The 18,569-nt window shown below is 44.7% G+C and overlaps 1 protein-coding gene across 10 annotated transcripts in view; it reads right to left on the bottom strand.

Moving 5' to 3' along the window:
* Positions 1-2,860: 2,860 nt before the first annotated feature.
* RFX3 (regulatory factor X3) overlaps positions 2,861-18,569 on the bottom strand; it is a 286,010-nt gene continuing 270,301 nt past the window's right edge. For all 10 annotated transcript variants that reach the window (XM_049632946.1, XM_049632974.1, XM_049633000.1 and 7 more), the window contains 2 exons: positions 7,827-7,869; positions 2,861-4,735 (listed from right to left, as the gene is read on the bottom strand). In XM_049632946.1, coding sequence (XP_049488903.1) covers positions 4,497-4,735; positions 7,827-7,869 — 282 coding nt within the window. In that variant the 3' untranslated portion in view covers positions 2,861-4,496. The remainder of the gene's footprint in view (positions 4,736-7,826; positions 7,870-18,569) is intronic.

Here is an 18,569-nt window from a genome sequence, read left to right as displayed (position 1 = left end):
AGCATAATTAGACATTTGGATATAGAGTATATTTTACCGGTCTAACTCTAAATAAATGATCTGAAAGGCTTTTGTCCCCCATTGTATATCTTACAATGCTCAAAGGGTTAATACAAGGCATTACATCAAAGGGGTTTTCTAACACTAGAACTAAGCACTGAATTAATGCTTCTATTCCAGTTTTTTTTTTTTTTAAATCACCAAACTTGCAGAAATACTAGGATTCCATTCATTGATTTGTTCTAACCATATACATGGAGGTTGATCTGATCGAGTGACAAGCCCAATTTTCATAGCACTGCATGTCAACCCCTCTCCCCCACGTTCTGCTGTGATTCATAGAGATCGTCAGTTCGGATTTCGATTTTTTTGCGAGCGGTTTTCTCACCAAGAATTTGGGGGAGAGAAGGTTATAACGAAGGTCAATTTGCTGTATGTAACCACTGCCTCAAATCATACAGGAAGGCGATTTGCCAAAGTTGTTTACTTTCTACTTGTGTCCACCCAGGCGGGGCCAACATCACAGTGACATTCATTTTTTCCCCCCTTTTACGCTAATGTCTCAAGCACAGCATCGTTTTAGACATCTCAAATATATCATCTGAAGAATTTTTTCCAATTTGAAAATGCATCACGTTTAGCACTCCGAGAGAGTGCATTCATGTAAAAAGGTTCATGATTACAGTAATGAAACCGTAGTCATTCCCGGATGACTCTGACAGCGTTATTCCACAAGAAACGTGTTCATTTTTACTCACCCACTACAAATCAAAGGCAGTCAACGTTGCACGCGACTAATTTTAGGTATGCAGTGTTCAAACCATTTTCTCAAATTTGCTTTTGTTTTTTTAAAGTACACCATCTAAAGAGAGGTGCGTGAACCGTCCTATACAGTACAAGAAAAAGCACAAAAAGGAAAGCAGATTTCTGAAAAGGCAGTAAGACTTAAAGTAGTCAGTCCAAACATGGTCTGGATGAGAATCCTGAAAAAGTGACCAGCCATTTGATATCCAAAGAAAAATTTTAAAGTTGGGCCCTGTGTTCCGAGGAGATGGTCCCCCCATTTCACCCCATTGTTCACTGGCTTCATGAAACGCAAATCTTCCAGGTATGGTTCTCAAAGTATGTATGTGAAGGTCAAACCATACCCATGAGACGCAATCCTCTTACACGGAAGTATCTTTTCTAAAACTTAAAAACAGCCAACATGCCTTCCTTACGTTTTCGTCGCTGAAAGTGTAGCACTTGGTCTGTGTAGATAGTTTCCATGACTAGTGGTTTGATTACAACGTCAAGAAATGTCAAGAAGTCCTTAAAGTGTAGACTTGTCACTTGTCAATACATCTACTCTGAGAGTCTTAGTGTCACGGTTACGTAGAAAAGTCACAGTTTCAATGAATGAGAGAAAAGAAAATGAAATGTCAAATCAAAGCAATACTTGGGATCGTTCGACTCTCCTCAGACGTACAAAGGGTGAGGTCTGAGTTTTCTAATATACCTCACAAGGCCAAGTCAAGATTGGCTGAGATGTCTGTGTCTGACTAGGGGTGTGTCCTGTCTTACTGTGGACGACAGATGGCCAGAAGTAGCAAAGAATGAAGACGCGCTTTTGTCTGTTGGTCAAAACCATCTGCCCTTGTCACAGATGAATGCTCCCGTGTTCACAAAGGAGCCCAGAACGTGTTTAGCGAGTCAGGCTGAAATGTGAGAATGGTTCATGCAAACCACGAACACCTGGAAGAAATGTCGAATCCTGGAGGCTCCCCAATCCCTACCTTTCATCCATCGAACTTTGCCCATTATGATCAGATCCCTCTAATGATACAAACATACCCAACGTTAAACAGTGATAATAGATACATTTAAAATCGTCCAAGAAACAAGACGAAAGCAGCAAAAACGTTTGGTCCGATACAGATGGAACACAGTTCTGGGGCTGGTGGGCGGGGGAGAGGAAAGCGAAGAAGCGTCTCAGAAAGGAGAGTTGAAATGAGGGGGGGTTCTTTTTCGTCTTGTGGTTCGAACTAATTCCACCTGTAAACGTTCCCCAACGCACGAGGAGCTAGACGTGCGGGGTTTTCGTGGTGAAGGTGTTCTGTGTGTTTGCCTTTTTTGTGGGTGTGATGGTACCAACCCATCACCTCTTTTGGGGAGAAGAATGAGGGGGAGGGCCACTCAAGTGATACTCGGGTGAGGTGATGGTCGAATGCTCGTGAAGACTTTCCAAAGAGATGCGTGAGTTGAGTCATACAAAATTACATCTGAAACGTTTCAAGTTGACTTCAGAAACTCTGTTGATCTTTGTTACGTGAATAGTGTGAGGCAATCGGGCCACCGGAGGGAAAACACACCGCGTGGTACCCGATACGCCATTTGGTATTTTTCACTTTACAGACTGGCTCATCCCCCTCTTTCCAAGCCCTCTCGCCCACCCCAGGAAAACCGGAAAGACAAACATCTTGAGTTTGAGACAGGCCTCATTAACAATCTGTAAATCATGTGTGCTTTCCCTTTTTTTTTGGGGGGGGGGGAGGGGGCTTTATGTGTTTATGTATTATTTTTGCTGATCAGCTTTCTAAAAACGATTAAAATGAATGGCTGTGCCTGATTTTGCTTTTTTGTGTGTGGCGGTTGTTAATAACTCGAGTGTTTAAAAGAACCTTGGCTTTCACGTAAATTAACATAAGGATGGATGGGGGGTGGGTCCCGTCTAGGACCTCACCTGACTTTGCAGCTGACTCCCGCCCGCGGGCACGTGTGTATGCCGTGGACACACAGGCACCAAGACGCAGACACAAACATTTAGACTGACAAGATGCACTTCGATAAGTCCCTGCTTATTTCGTCAACTTTCTTACATGAGAACTAGATACAGACGGTCTGAAACACATGTGATGGTACGTGACAAGTTGGTAATTAAAAACTAGTCCGCTGTTCCACGCCCTTAAGCAATCTGATGGGTAATCGAGTCATAGTCAGCTCTACGAACAAAAAGTACGTCCGCGGTCACTCCAAGAGGGGAATTGAGTTTTCGTCTTTTTGCTTTGCTTTGTTCGCCCTACATTTCCTTTGCAGAGCGTGTAACCTGTCCTCACTTCGGGAATCGGAAAGGGACAGGCACACCTTGTCAAATGGATTGCGGAGGAATTCACATGAACAAAATAAGCCTTACTAAAACCTTAACTTCAGTTCTGTTTTAAGGCACCATGTAATAGCCGAGGTACGATGATCCCTGATGTACATTCTTCAATGGCACTGGTCCATCCAGCCACCTATCCAAATCCTACAGAAATGGGGATAAAGCAACAGTGTGGTGAGCCAGCTATACTGCCCTCAGGTTGTGTTTACAATTTAAAATCCACACACTTTAGAAACCAGGAAATAGTTTTGAAGGAAATAACGATATGCAGGTTGCTACATTCCTTGCGTTCTATAAATTTTCTTTTATAATAGCAGCAGAGGGAACTACTATTAGGAAAAAGACCTGGAATAAAAGAAAGTCATCCAAATGGAATGGTTTCCTGTATGTCCAGTTCAGCATAAGTAGCATGTACACTTAAAAACAAAACGAAACAAAACGAAACACAAAAAAAGTCAAGTCATTTTTTTTTCGGCTTCAGTATCTAACTATAACAGCCCCGCTCAACAGCAGAATGCGTCTGTGCAGTGGTCCCAAATACAGAATCAGTAGTCTTTAAACAGAGGAATCGGTATGCAAATAACGGTTAAAATGCAATGTTTAACGGAAGCTTGCGTTAATAGGGTTTAATAATTATGTACACAAATTATGTACATATTAGCATAATCTCTTGCAGGTCTGTCATTTACTCTGAACAGATAAATGCACTAGCTCCGTTTTTTTTTCTCCGGAGAAAACCAGATGACCTTCCCAACCCTCTAGCGCCATGATAAAAATGCTCTGTATTCTCTCTCCGTACCAAAGAGTTACCGAAATCGTGTCTTGTGGTTCCGTCCAATGAAAAGCACCTTTCAAAAGCAAATTCAATGCATCTGCTGCCAAATGGGCATGCCTCCAGTGTAAATCAAAGGAATTCATTTCTTTTGATATTTCACAGAAGTGCATCTAATTAAAAACTCACACATGAAATCATACACCAAGACTAACAATCAACAATCAAATATTTTAAGCTACAAAAAAATGTAAATTACTTTTTAATTATAAGAAAACGAACACATTGGCATTAAGTGTGGTAAAAATCCTTCTTGACACCTGAAACTAAAGGAAAAAAAAAGAACAACTTATTATTAAGAGGCAAATGATTTTTTTTTTTACGTTAAAAAAAACAAGAACAACAACAATAAAAAAAACACCTGGCAAAATACATACATCCATTCCATTTCACAACTCCAAAAAGGTAATGTTCAGCACAGATAGAATTTGACAACAGTCGACCTTCAGGCTTATTAAAATTTCACCTTAAGCCCAATATATCAACAGGGGTAATGTTAGCTGGAAAAATACGCTTTAATATTCTTTAGACCGCAGTGTAGGTGTTTCCTGTGGCGCTGCACTGTCTGATAGTCTGACTACTTGTGACGATGTGCTCGCTGTGAATTGGATTCAGGAGACTGGGCTGCACGCCGCTCTCGAGAACGGGCTGCATACAACCCACTTGAAACGCCTGGTTCAGCTCGGTTTTCTCCCTTTTGGCTTGCGGCTCCGAAGAGTCGTCCAGTTCTTCGTCCATTTCGCTTTCCACTTCGCTGCCTTCATCTGCACAAACAACACCAAGACCGTTACCGGAAGACAAACCGGGAAACAGCAATCAACACGGGCTTTGGAAATTCCTCCACGGCATGTGAAGAGAGCAACTGGTGGGCGATTCTCAGGGGACGGGGCCGGTAGGTTTGCGGCCAGCGGATTTCATTTGTATCCACACTCTCTTAGGGCATCCACTGTTCTTTCACACACAGCAGAAGTAACTTACTTTTGGCTGGTTTGTGGTTGGTACCTTTAAGAGTTCTTTCAGGAAGACCTCCAGGATTTCCTGAAGTCTTTGTGCTAAGTAGTTGGCCTCATCTGAGCGACCCTAAAGTAGTCACTTCGGTACACTATGCTGGCTTTGGGGGAATCTATCCAGCTGAGAAATGCTAACTGAAGAGAAAGGTCGGAAGGCACAACACTCTCAGTCTCCTCTGAAATCTACACTAGGGGTAAATTTCATCTGGGTGCATGTGAACGTAGGTGAGACCTCTGCTGATTTGCAAAAGAATATAATGACTGGGGCGCCCGGGTGGCTCAGTCGGTTGAATGTCCAACTCTTGATTTTGGCCAAGGTGATGATCACAGTCGTGAGATCGAGCCCCTTGTCAGGCATGGAGCCTGCTTGGGATTCTCTATTCTCTCTCTCTCTCTCCCTCTGCCCTTCCCTGGCTCATGCACATGCGCTCTCTCTTTCTCTCTCTTAAAAAGATTAAAATGAATATATCTATATATCTATATATCTATATATATAAAGACTGAGATAAGATTTACTGACTAGACAGGACGTAACGCATCGTTAAGAGGTAAACACAGAAGTGCTCTCAGATGAGACCCGGGCTGTCTTGGTTCGTCTACTTTTTCCCACTCTCTTTGTGCCTCTGGGAAATGGATTCGATAATAACAGAATTTGTCAGAACAAGCACCTTCAAAGGGCTAGTGGGCTGCAGGGAAAGGGATGTGTTTGGTAGGCAGTTGCTTCAAAAGAGGGTATCATTGAAACACATTTGTACGACACATTTGCGTTTTGGTTTTGTACTTGCTTATATATAAACAAACAAAAAAAATATCTCGAAGGATACTCACACTCAGTTCTTACTGGTCTTTCAGGGTTGTGACCACGAAGATTCACTTTTTATAGTTCCTACATCTCCGTATTATTTGAAATTTTTATACAGAGCGAGAATTACTTTTGTTATCAGGGGAAAAAAAATTGTGGAAAAAGGCCACAAAAACGCTTGGAGATTTCACATTCGAAACCCAGGCCCCGACTCATGCCAGTGTGGCCAGATTCCAAGAAGCACGGGGTCCGGGGGTGGATGGGACCACGGGGGCCACCCCAAGGTGAGGATAAATCACACTGCTTCCCGGCTCCCTCTCCACCAACTTTTCTCTGCCTGAGAAATAGTATCGGGATAATAAAAGAGGCAGCACTGAAAGGAAAGAAGTCATTTTGAGCTGGTAGGGGAGCAAAGAGAGTAGAGAAGGCCCTTTCATCGGCCACGTGGGGCACGGAACCGACGATGGGATAATGGCCTGAACTCCCCTAAGTCTCCGAGGCCATTTCTCTCTAGGCCCACTTGTGGGCGACGGGGTTCCCCGGGAAACGCCACAAGGCGGTCCACAAAAAGCAAGCCCTTTCTCCAATTGTGAGGGCAAATGGAGGCAATTCCGTAGCCATTCTCTACTCTTGTACAGACTCAAAGACACGTCCTAGAAACACCCTCAAGGTTACAGGAGTTTGGTGCACAGAAACTAACGTTAGGGACTACTGAAGTTCAGTGAGGACTTTGTCTCAGTTCAGCGCTTGACAGAGAAGGCTGGCGGCCATTTAGTGGCTGAGGAGGAACACCGTCCACGCTTCTGCACCGGCGACAAAAACGCTCGCGCGTGGGTCACAAGACCTGGCTCGGGGCATCCTCAGGGTTGCCTCAGGTCGGACACGGGTTTCAACTCCCGCCTGGGCGGAGGAAGCCCAGACCCACAAAGACCCTGGTGCAGAACGCTCCAGAGAATAGTGCTGTCCTTCGCGTACGGATTCCCCGAGCCCCGCCTCTTGCCTCAGTTTCCCCACCAGCTCTGGCTCTGTCCTGGAAGGGCTATTGTTCAGTATCCCCCTGCCTGTGCATTTTGTCCTTGACTCCAGAACTCAGTTCCTGGAAACCTCAGGATACCTTCACTTTTTGTTTTTGTTTTATTGAAGAAAGGACTGTATTTTCTGCTGTGTTTATTTAGTAAACATTTTAGAGTTTTGTTTTGTTTTTTTTAACTGAGCTAGTATATTTTTGAGAGAGGGCAAGTGCGTGTACAAGCAGGGGAGGGGTAGAGAGAAGGAGAGGCAGAATCCCGAGCAGGCTCCGAGCCATCAGCACAGAGCCGGATGCGGGGCTCGAACCCACCAACCGTGAGATCATGACCGGAGCCGAGATCAAGCGTCAGCCGCTTAACCAACTGAGCCCTCCTGGCGCCCCTGAGCTGGTATTTTTATTAGGATGGCTTTTGCTTGCATGGGCTCTAACTATCCCAACCTCATTTTCCCTGAGCCCTATTCCTTTTTTCTGTGCGGTTTGGAAGGTCCCAAGTTTCTTCAGGAATACATAGCTGAGTTGCAATGTTGTCTCTGTTGAGTAGCGAAGGTGGTTTTAAAATCTAAAGACTACGCATCTGAACCCTTTCCTCTGCCCCACTACTGATCTCGCTTTTTACCGTAAACATGACTGCTGTCTCTGACTTGTTTTTTCCAGTGAAAGGTATGAACTGGTGAGAAGGGGCGGGCTGAGAAATCTTTTCTCCTGCTGAGTGGGCCTTGAATAAAATTTTATCACTTTTCTCCAGGACTCTGGCAACGGTCAGAAATAATTTCTCGCTACCTGTGCTGAACGGCAGGCCAAAGTCAAGAAGAGTTTGTGACTGCATTTACATTCAATTCCGGCACTTAATATCCCCGACATAAAGAAGGTATAGAAATGGAGAAAGACCGCAGATTCCAAAAGACATGGCCGTCATATTCATCTAGGGTTATGTGTCGTTTCCACACACACCACATTTTTCTCTGAGAATTTCCCAGTCAAAAAAAGTCCTTGACATTATTTTCACTTCTTACCTTTATCCAGATTTCCAGGAGATACAGCATTTAAATCACCAAACTGCAAAACAATAGTCATGTGGGCAACAGTTATTAACAGGTAGAATAAAATAACCTTCTATCACTCTGAGGCAAAAATGCCATGGTAGGACTTTTTAAAACTGTAAACCAGTGACCATTTTGATCTCTAACTACACGGGTCACCTAATTTTCCAATCAAACTTGTCGAATTTGAACAGTTTTCAACTGTGTCACAATTTAGCTGTCTGCCTTGGCCTCTTTGCAAAGGATGACAATTTCTCTCTGCCTTCTGTGCTTCGTTTTACTTTTCATTATTATTTCAGCTTAGCAGTGAAGAAATAGGGGCCTGGCTGGCCTGCAGATGACGGATGTGGTGGGATAAATTTGGAAATTTGGTGACGGAGGGCAGATCAGCTCCACCCCCATGGGCAGTCCAAAAGTTCCCCGGGGAGGCGACATGACAGAAACTTGGTCCAGCTGCTTGGCTGAACTCTTTCTTTAAAGCTTTCATTAATAGAAATAAAAAGCATAGTGGGAACCCCAAAGTGTAAAGTGTTCATTTTTTAAAAAAATCTCAGAGACTTCTCTTGTAACTTGATGTTTGATAGCAGGGCCCCATCTTTAGAAAGAGAGGATGTGTTTGTTACCAATGCAACAAGAAAGACCTTAAAACAATATGGCACCATTAATAACCTTCAGCTGAGATTTTATTTTCTGTCTTGGTTCGAAAGCTTAACGAAAGTAATATAACTGACCTTATTTTGCAAACATACACACACATTTTTCCCCCTTAACCTACACATGTATTATTCTTCATAGTAGCTATCGTGGGAGCGTTTACATTTATTCCAAGGTCCAAGGCTCTGGAATTCCTTTCACGATCGAGTTCGAGAGTTAGTTTATGCATCGTTCAAGAAAGCCCATCTTGTGATTTTACATCCAATTGTGACTGCAGATAACGCTCCAAATTGTAGTGATTGCCAGAGGTCCTGGGATGATTTCTGACTACTCACTAAAAAGCAAATTCACCTCTGTCACAATTCAGGATATTCAAAATAATATGTCCTGTTACTGTTATTCCTTAGCAGTTCAGAGACGGTTTAAAAAGAGGCATTCCACACAGCACGTGGAGCTACGGCAGCATTATTGGCACAAACGTGTAGCCTTCCTAGGTGACTGCTTTGAAGGGGACAAGGGCCTCCTGGATCCATAACTCCGAGAATCTGTCTTTGGGAAAAGCGTCCCATTACTTTATGGTTACATCCCGTTGGGTGACAGATATAAAATGATCAATACCGAACTGTGGTTTGGGAGTTGTTCCTGATCACTTGGTAGTCTAAATAAAAATCACAGTTTAGATTATGTAAAATGTCTTGAATTAAAGAATCTAAGCAACAAAAACAAAATCAATGGGCCTCTTCATCTATTTTTGGTGTTATTTAAATATTTTAGAACTAAAAACAGAATGCCCGAAGCTGAAGGATCCTTTATAAGTTATTTCTAACTGATGCAACACAGTAAGGTTTATACATCTTTTAAATGAATGCTTAATGACACTTAAGATCCAATTCTGGAAATATGTTGCAGGGATGAGTCTTAAACATACCTCTATAACCTCTAAAATGTGAATATTCCTAGGGGCACATGCACCAATAGCCAAATTGTGGAAAGAGCCCAAATGTCCATCAACTGATAAATGGATAAAGAAGATGTGGTTCATATACACAACAGAATACTACCTGGCAACGAGAAAGAATGAAATCTGGCCATTTGTAGCAACGTGGATGGAACTGGAGGGTATTATGCTAAGTGAAATAAATCAGGCAGAAAAAGACAGATATCATATGTTTCCACTCATATGTGGAACTTGAGAAACTTAACAGAAGACCAAGGGGGAACGGAAGGGGGGAAAATAGTTTCAAACAGAGAAGGAGGCAAACCGTAAGAAACTCTAAAAATTTTTTTATGTTTATTTATTTTGAGAGAGAGAGACAGAGCACAAGTGGGGGAGGGGCAGAGAGCGAGAGGGAGACACAGAATGTGAAGCAGGCTCCAGGCTCCGAGCTGTCAGTCCAGAGCCTGATGTGGGGCTCGAACCCACGAACCACGAGATCGTGACCCGGGCTGAAGTCGGACACCCAACCGACTGAGCCACCCAGGCGCCCCAAGAAACTCTTAAATACAGAGGATAAACTGAGGGCAGGAGAAGAGGGGAAAATGAGTGATGGGCACTGAGGAGGGCACTTGGTAGGGTGAGCCCTGGGTGTTGTACGTACGTGATGAATCATGGGAATTTACTCCCGAAGCCCAGAGCGCACAGCGTGCTCTGTATGTTAGCTAACTTGACGATAAACTATATTTAAAAATAAATAAGTAAACAAACGAATGAAATGTGAATATTCCATTTGTTTTCCAAAAAATCTCAAAAGGCTGCCTGACACTAAATTATTATTGCCATTAGTAATTAACAGTATCACACAAAGTGGCTGACACCAAACTCTGGACGCATCTGGAATTTTTCTTCCAAGGAAACTGCTTTTAAGTTGCTGTTTAGCTGGAAGCACAGCAACTTCCTTCATGTAAAGGTTTCCCTCTGAAAGTTTCTGCTTAACCCGAGTGAATGCATTCGGTTATTCAGGATGCTAAAAATCACCACCGCAACCAGTATTTCCACGACTGCTGTGGTCCTTCGTAAATAAACACGTGCCAACTAAATACTCTGGGCTTGTGCCCCTGCAGGGTGCTGGACACGGTACAAGTAATCTCAGGGACACCGTTGGCGCCTCTCATGTCTCTGGGATCAGTAACAAAGTCGCATGTGACGGCAAATGGAGAGAGTGCGTTCAAAATAAAAATCTTGTCAGGAGAGGTAGGATTTTGGTACCCGATACAGAAGAAGGGGAAGCTTTTTAACATGCATTTCCCACGTGAGGAAAGAATTCGCGTGCGATTAAGGAAAAAACCATGAGACAGGCCGCGATTTCCGGAATCGGTGCATTCACGCGTTAGTCAACGAACATTTCCTGGAAGCTTCCTACGTGCTAAGCACTGTGCCAGCCAGTTCCAGTCTATCCCCTCTTTCTGGAGGTGAGGGTCAGAAGTTGTTTATATCAGGAAGGGCAGGTGGTTTAGTCAACGAAAGAAAGCAGCCTAGGACAGCTGAGATGGTTTTAGAAGCATGGGCATCTCAGAAAGGGAAGTCAGCGGTGGGGGGTTGGGGGTGGGCCGCAGGGTCAGGGCGGCTGGACGGCAGAACATGAACGATGATGGCAGAGAAGACTGGGAGTCGGCATAAGGAAGACAGTGTCACAGATGGGGGACAGATGACAGGCGCCGAGACTAGACCGGCACAAACCAGAAACAAAAGAGAAGGAAGACACGGAAGGATCTGGATGAACAAAATGGAGGTTCGCCAGAAAAGTACGGAGGTTACCGTCAAGGTTTAGCTCCAACAATTGGGAAAATACGGAGCTTGCCAAGTTCCCTTGCTGCACAGGGCACTGGAGGGGCCACTGCCTGGCAAGGTGACATCTCAGAGCTTATAAAGTACTTTCACGGCTCCGTGTATGATAGGCTTTCTTTCAAATATCATGACCTCCATATCACTTCACTTCCTCAAGATGGTTTCCTCAGAGAGGCTTTTCCTGACAGGTCTATCTGAGCGTCTCCTTCCCTGTCGGGTCGAATCGCTTCCTCCCAAGCATCTACAACACCCAACACTTACATTTCTCCCTCTTCTAACATCTGACTTCCCAACCCGAGTGCCAGGGCCGTGAGGGCAGGGGCCTTGTTGTTTGTCCTCTGCGTCAATGGGTCCCAGGATCTACCTCGGCACCTGATAGATATCAAAGGTGGACTACATACCAAATAAATGAATTTGCTTCTTCAGCGCGGCCTCAGAGAAAACTGACGAATTTGGCACGGTAGAGAGCTTAGGTTGAATCTTACCGCTATTAAAAACAAGGAACTGATTTGTGGAATGTTTGTAGGAAACGTGATGGTGGGGGATAGGAGACCACATATTCTGACCCTCACTTTAGGAATCTGAGACATAACGGGAGAGGGTAAAGGGGGAGGAGGGGGAGAAAAAGGGGGAGAGAGAGAGAGAAAAAAGAGAGAGAGTGTGTACGATCCATACATGTTGGAAGGAATATAAATTAAGGGGTTTAAAATGAGCTCTGGGGTTAGAAAGCATCTGGCCTTTGATGTACACAGGAAAAAAATCCTGCCAGCAGAGTGACAAATAGGGAAGGAGAAACCGAATAGAACACACAGGACTGATATCTGGTGTTTCAGGAAGAAAAGCCTCCTATCCCAGAAACCACCTCCTCCGGGTCCTGACAAGGGTCCTGACAAGGCTCCCAGGGCCCTCCTGGACAAGAGCTGACTGACCACTCTGGTGGGAGGGCGAGACCACAACTTCATGAGGAGGCTGGTAATGGCTGGGAAGCATAAGTGGGCGACACACAGGCAGGACCCTTGAGGGAGGGCCCGGGTGCGACCCTGACTTGCCGCCCATCGGCTGAAGAGTGGTTCATCACGGGACCAGCGGGTCTGCCGCCTGTCCTGGGGCACGGGCACCATGACCGGAACCGGGCACAGCTCGGGAGACGCAGCCCACACGGGCCCCAAAGAGCCCACTACCCGTTAGATCCAGCAGCTGGCAACTTTCCAGAGGGAGGGGGGTAAGGCGTGTGTGCTAACACTTGGAAACTGAAGCAAGGCGGTGGAGGTCGGGGTGCAGACGGCCAACAGGCAGGAGCCCAGGCGGGGCCACAAAGCAGAGACGGGGGACAGGAGTCAGGGACAGAAGGAAAGCTTTGAGATGAGGACTTCACCCGTGGGAACACGTTCCCTGCTGGAAGAGTTTCCCCCCCATCCTGGGAAGAGAGGATTAGGGAGTCATCATAACCACATCTTCTTGGGCAGGCAGGTAAGCATCCCCTCTAGAAACCTCGTCTTCCTAGAAAATCTGTCAGTATGTCCAGACTTACAGGTAGACAGACACAATCGCACACAAACATGTTCTATTCGCTCATTGAGATATCAGCTGTCCACGTCTATATCAGCTGTCCACGTCTAAAACCACCCTGTTAACTAAGCTACTATGCCCAAAAGAGCCTAACTGATTTTCTGGTGGCATCGGATTACGAAAATATAGGATCTAGAACAACGGTTGGCAAACTTTTTTTTTCAGTGGAAGGTCAGACAGGAAGTACCTCAGGCTTTGTGGCTCTGTCGCAACTACTCAACTCTGCCACTCTAGGGCAAACACAGCCACAGACAATAGGTACGTGAAAGGGTGCGACTGTGTTCCAGTAAAACGCTAGTTACCAAAATGGATGATGGGCTGAGCCCTGGCCGGAAGAAGAGCCCGTAAACCACTTAAGGTCCCCAGGTTACAAACAGTGAAGGGAATGGAAGGTTTTATCTTTAAGGAAGGTGTGAAGACATTGGTCACAGGAAGGATATGGAACCAGAAAGAGCTAGCACAGCTCAGGCACATGGGCATCAACAGGTCACAAGGAAAGACACTGAGGTCGACTTTTAAGGATGGAAGTCTGTCAAAGGACTAATTTTCCTCTTTTTTCTCTGGAGGCTTGCACGGAGAGACAGAGATGGACCAAGGTTGGTGTTTAATTGTGGGAATTAGTGGGGGAAAAGGGAATATGTCTGGGACATGAGAAAATATTACAGGGAAGGTCGCAAGGAAAGAGATGTGGGCAAAGGTGACACGTGTTAGTAGTTCAGATGGGGTGGGGGGAGTCTCCCTAACGGGAAGCTTGTCCCAACTTGGACAGGTGAAGGTGTGAGGAGATAGTCTGACAACGTCACGTTCTCCACTGGTGAAAGCCAATGGAGACTAGTTCCCGGTGAGGACGATTTCCAGGGTGGAGTCATCAACGGAAAAATGACGTACATATGTTGAGGAGAGGAGGAAGTAAGAATAAATAATATACTGAAGGAAGAGCCTAGAACCCCTAAGTCATGACTGATTTCACTCAGAATATAGCTTTCTACGGTAGTAATTTCCTATGGCTGCTGTCACAAAATGCCACAAACTCAGGGGCTAAAAGAGCACAGGTTTATTATTTTCTAACGTGGGAGGTCAGAATGCCAAAATGGGTCTCCCTGGGCTGAAATCAAGCTGTTGGCTGCATTGTATTTATTTCTGCAGATTCTAAGGGAGAGGTGTTTTAGGGTTTTTTTCCCCCTTTTCCAGCTTCCTGAGGCTGGTTACAACCCGTGGCATGTGGTATGCCCCCCTTCCATTCTGAGAGCCAGCCACAGTTTATTTCTTTGGGGGTGGGTAGGGGAAGGGCAGAGAGAGAGGGAGAGAGAATCCCAAGCAGGCTCTGTGCTGTCAGCATGGAGACCGACAGGGCTCGAACTCACGAACGGTGAGATCATGACCTGAGCTGAAATCACAAGTCGGACACTTAACCGACTGAACCACCCAGGCGCCCCCGCCTGCCTTCCACTTTTAAGGACCCTTTGTGATCACACTGGGCCCACCCAGATAATCCATGATAATCTCATTTTAACGTCAATTAATTAGTAACCTTAATTGCATCTGTAACCTAACACATTCACAGGTCCCAGGGATTGGGATGGAGACATCTTTGGGCGCCCCTGATATTGCCTGCCATTCATATCTAAGATATTTTGTAAAACCTGCCACATCTGCCTGAATAGAAACCATTTAACTTTACTCCCCCCCCCCCCATTATTAGGGGAAGCACAGCCTCCGGGTTAAGCCGTTCAGAACACACTGATATTTTTCCTCAGTTCTGTCTTCTGTAGTCTTCACTGGGGGTGAGGTGGGATAGTACGTGGCCACGAATTCGTCTTCTAAGACAGATTTGTCACTGGGGGGGGGGGGCGCATGTGCTTCAGTTTTCATTGACAGACTTTGAATTTTATATACAGCTTCCTATCCGTCTGAAAGTTTTTACAGCACGCTGGCTGAAATCATACGTGCATGCAAAAAGTTTACCAGGACCCCAGAGAGCCCCCGTGTATCGGCACAACCTGATGTTCTGCAGGGATCTACGCCATACAGACCAGCAGCCAGATGCCAGCGTGCTGGCAGGTGCTTAGCTGCTGAAGGAAGTGACCACAGGGAACATATGTAGCAGAATCCGCAGTGAACTTGACCACGTGACCCTGGGCATGCCTGCTGACCTGGGGGCCAAGGTCATTAGCAGCTGATACGCCAAAGAGTTGAAAGTTTTCACTAGAAAAGACAGCTCATATGAGGGCCTCAGCTACTCACAGGGTCAGTCGCTACATAGAATCACAAAATCTATTCAGATAAAGTGATGCTTCGATCTCATCCCGCTCCCCAGTTCTGCCACAGCGGTGACCTTTGATACACGCGTGTAGGGAAGAAATTACGTACGCGTGTGTGTAACTGTACATTTTTCCAGTTTCTGCCAATGAACTGCTTGCTCTAGGAAAGAAGATCTTTAAGCTGTCATAGGCACTAAGAATAGAGAACTGTAAAATTCTCTGAAGTGGTTTCTATCTCCTAGTTGGAATAAGATGTCTCTTTGGAACTTCCTTTTACCCTTTAACTTGAATAAATTACACAGAGATAGTAACTGTATATATAACACTTTCTCCCCATTTCACAAGACCTTTCATTCATTCCTACTAGTTCAAATTTGATACAACTCTAGCTATGATTGTCTAATTATGATTATACGTCTTCCCTAATATTGCCATTTTTTTTTCTAAGTGACTTATTTCTACATTCTACTTGGTTGGCTCTGTTTTCCAGAGCATTGAATTACTTTGCCTCTGATTACCACTTTGGCTCCAACCCAAAGAATGCTGTTGGAGTCTTCATAATTCCCCGAATCATTTGTCTCAACATTCAAATTTGTCTACAGGCTATTTTTCCCCTTGCAACATAATTTTATTAAAGCCTCCACATGCCTTTATATGATCTGTTTCATGAATTTCAACTTCTAAGCTCATCTTTATATGGTCGAAAACATGAAGGTCTAATGGTGTACATGATCATCATAGACTCAATACTGGAAAATCTGCCCTGGAGTCGAAGACAATCAAAATACAGTCTCTCTGAGTAATACACATAGCTTCAGATCTATGTGTGTGTGTATGTATGTATGTATGTATGTATCAACGATCTATCTATCTATCTATCTATCCATGCTTGTGGAAAGGAAATGGAACTAGAAAAAAAATTAGGTACCTAATATGTGCCAATCTGCCCCCCGACCATCCACTCCATCCATCTACCTACCCCTACCTACCTGTGCCTAACTGGTAATTAATTTTATCCTCACAACAGGCTTGGGAAGAAATTCCTCATGCTTATTTTGTTGATGAGAAAACTAAGACTAAAGCAAGGATATATCTTGCCCAGGTTGCAAAGGCATTAAATGGAAAACAGGCAGCAGCATGGTAGAGAAGAACAACATGGGGTCTAGAGCCAGCCTGACCCAGCTTTGAATCACAAGTCTACCCCTATCAGCTATGGGATTCCAGACATGTTATTCTTTGATCCTTAGATTTCCTTTTTGTGAAACAGACAGGGGCTGCAGTTGAAGATGGCTTATGTGCTGACCAAGGCTTTAATGATTCAAGCAAATACCATGAGAAGGGTGTCCTAAACATGGATGGGATGTGTGTGTGTGTGTGTGTGTGTGTGTGTGTGTGTGTTTATGTTTGGCAGAATGGGGATGATCACATCATGAGAAATTGCTGATGAACTCAGATGAATATCAGCATGTAAATCCTGGCCCAACCAGTTGACTCTCTCTCTCTCTCTCTCTCTCTCTCTCTCTCTGGTCTTCTGAGAAGTCAACAAAGGAATTGAGAGCTTTAAAGCTTTCCTTCCCTATAGAAGCAACAAGATAGTTCACAGGCAGGTTTGGAACTTCCTGACCCAACTCTAATCTTTCAACATTCCACACTTAACTCGAACTTCGTGAAGTTCTGAACTGTACAAGTTGAGTTTTTACAACTTTATCAACTTGTTAACTTTACAGCTCCAATGGAGCTGGGCAATCTCAATTTCAGTTCTGCTGCCTGAAGTTCGTAGAACTTATCACAAAAGGATTAGCTAGTGGCAACTATTCTGGACGTAATGGGTGGTGGCGAGAGAGGTCTTGGAATTTTAATCTTACGATTAAGATTTTGGGATTTTGGGGGGATTTGGGAGCATTATTATTTTCTTGAAACGTCTTCCAAATGAGAACCAAATCAATCAAAGCATTTTACACTTAGCATCGGCACAGGGTTTCACAATGGAGGAAAATAGTCGCTGATTTTACAGTGATTTCCAATTTTATAAAATGTGCAAGGAATGCTTATGCTACATTTGGTAAAATCCCATGTTCCTTTGGTGACTTTTCTTTCTGTGAGTGTCTTTTCCAATGTATTTCCAAATGGTGTTGTCAATGGCCGAGATTTCTGCCAGTTTGCTTCAAACCGAAGCCAAAGGGGCCCTACAATTGCTGTTGGTCCTGCTCCTTCGGACTAGCCAGCTATACTGGCAACACGTGCTATGGGTCGCCCTGTACGCAGGTAGCATATTTTCATCCCGGGTCTAACTGTTCAGTCATTTTTTGTTCCCCTCCACCCCCTGGGAACCCAGTGACACATGTACCTTTACCCTGTTTCCAAATCTCTAAGCAGCATTCGTGAAGTAAGAATAGAAGCCTTAGTTCCTTTTGAAGAAACAACAGGAACTATTTTCAACAACAGGAACACTGAACGATAAGGATCGTTAGGCCAAACCAAGAAGGGCCTCTGTCCTGAGACCCATGTTATAAAGAGCCCCGTCTTGGCTTTCCTGTGGCAGTGGCCCTCTCTACGGTGTAGGGAAATCATTGGGCCAAGTAGAGGTGTCCTCTTGGTGTCTGTCCCTCCCACCCCTCAGACCATACTTGTGTTATCTAAGACCTTGGAACTCCCTATGTAAAGGCCTTGAGTTCCCTTCGTGCAGATTTCTTCTCCAAGTGCACTCTTCAGAAGAAAAAAGGGAGAGCCAAAGAGGGGCAGAGGTTTGCCAAGGCTGGACACAACCTGAACGTTGGCGTGAGTTGTTCAGAGGTATTCACAGCACGGGATCGGGAGTGATGCCTAAGAGAAGTGGTCTGGGGCTGGACGCTGGGTCAGGGGCTGCCTAGGTCTATGTCATTATCTTCTGGCATGGATCCATGGGGAGCCTGAGAATCTTACATTTAAACATAGCCTTCTAAGTTGTTATCAGGGCATATTTATCAACCCAGCTGGACGGAATAGATTTTACTTAGAGTTCGACTCATAACTTTTGAAATGTTAAGACATAGGGTACCTTAGGCTCCGCAAATGTTAGGGGCTGAGCTGAGAAGCATATGCTTTATGGAAATAAAACCATGCGTTCCAAAGAAAGAACCTAACTTAAGACAGGCTTCATGTGAGGCTACCTTCATCGTCTAAGAGGAAACCTTGGCATCAGTTTATTACCTGAGGGGAGATATTTCTTAATTTTAATTCTACCACCCCTCTTTTGCAGAAATTATTTTAATTTTTTTCTTTGATGTTTATTTTTGAGAGAGAGAGAATGAGAGAGACAGAAGGAGGGAGGGAGGGAGGGAGAGGGAGGGGGAAGGGCAGAGAGAGGCAGACACAGAAAAGGAAGCAGGCTCCAGGTTCTGAGCTGTCAGCACAGAGCCTGATATGGGGCTCGAACTCACAAATCGCAAGACCATGACCCGAGCCAAA

This window comes from Panthera uncia, chromosome D4 (assembly GCF_023721935.1).
Source record: "Panthera uncia isolate 11264 chromosome D4, Puncia_PCG_1.0, whole genome shotgun sequence".
NCBI lineage: Eukaryota > Metazoa > Chordata > Mammalia > Carnivora > Felidae > Panthera > Panthera uncia.
Note: the sequence above shows the minus strand (reverse complement) of the source record. Positions and strands in the feature narration are given on the sequence as shown.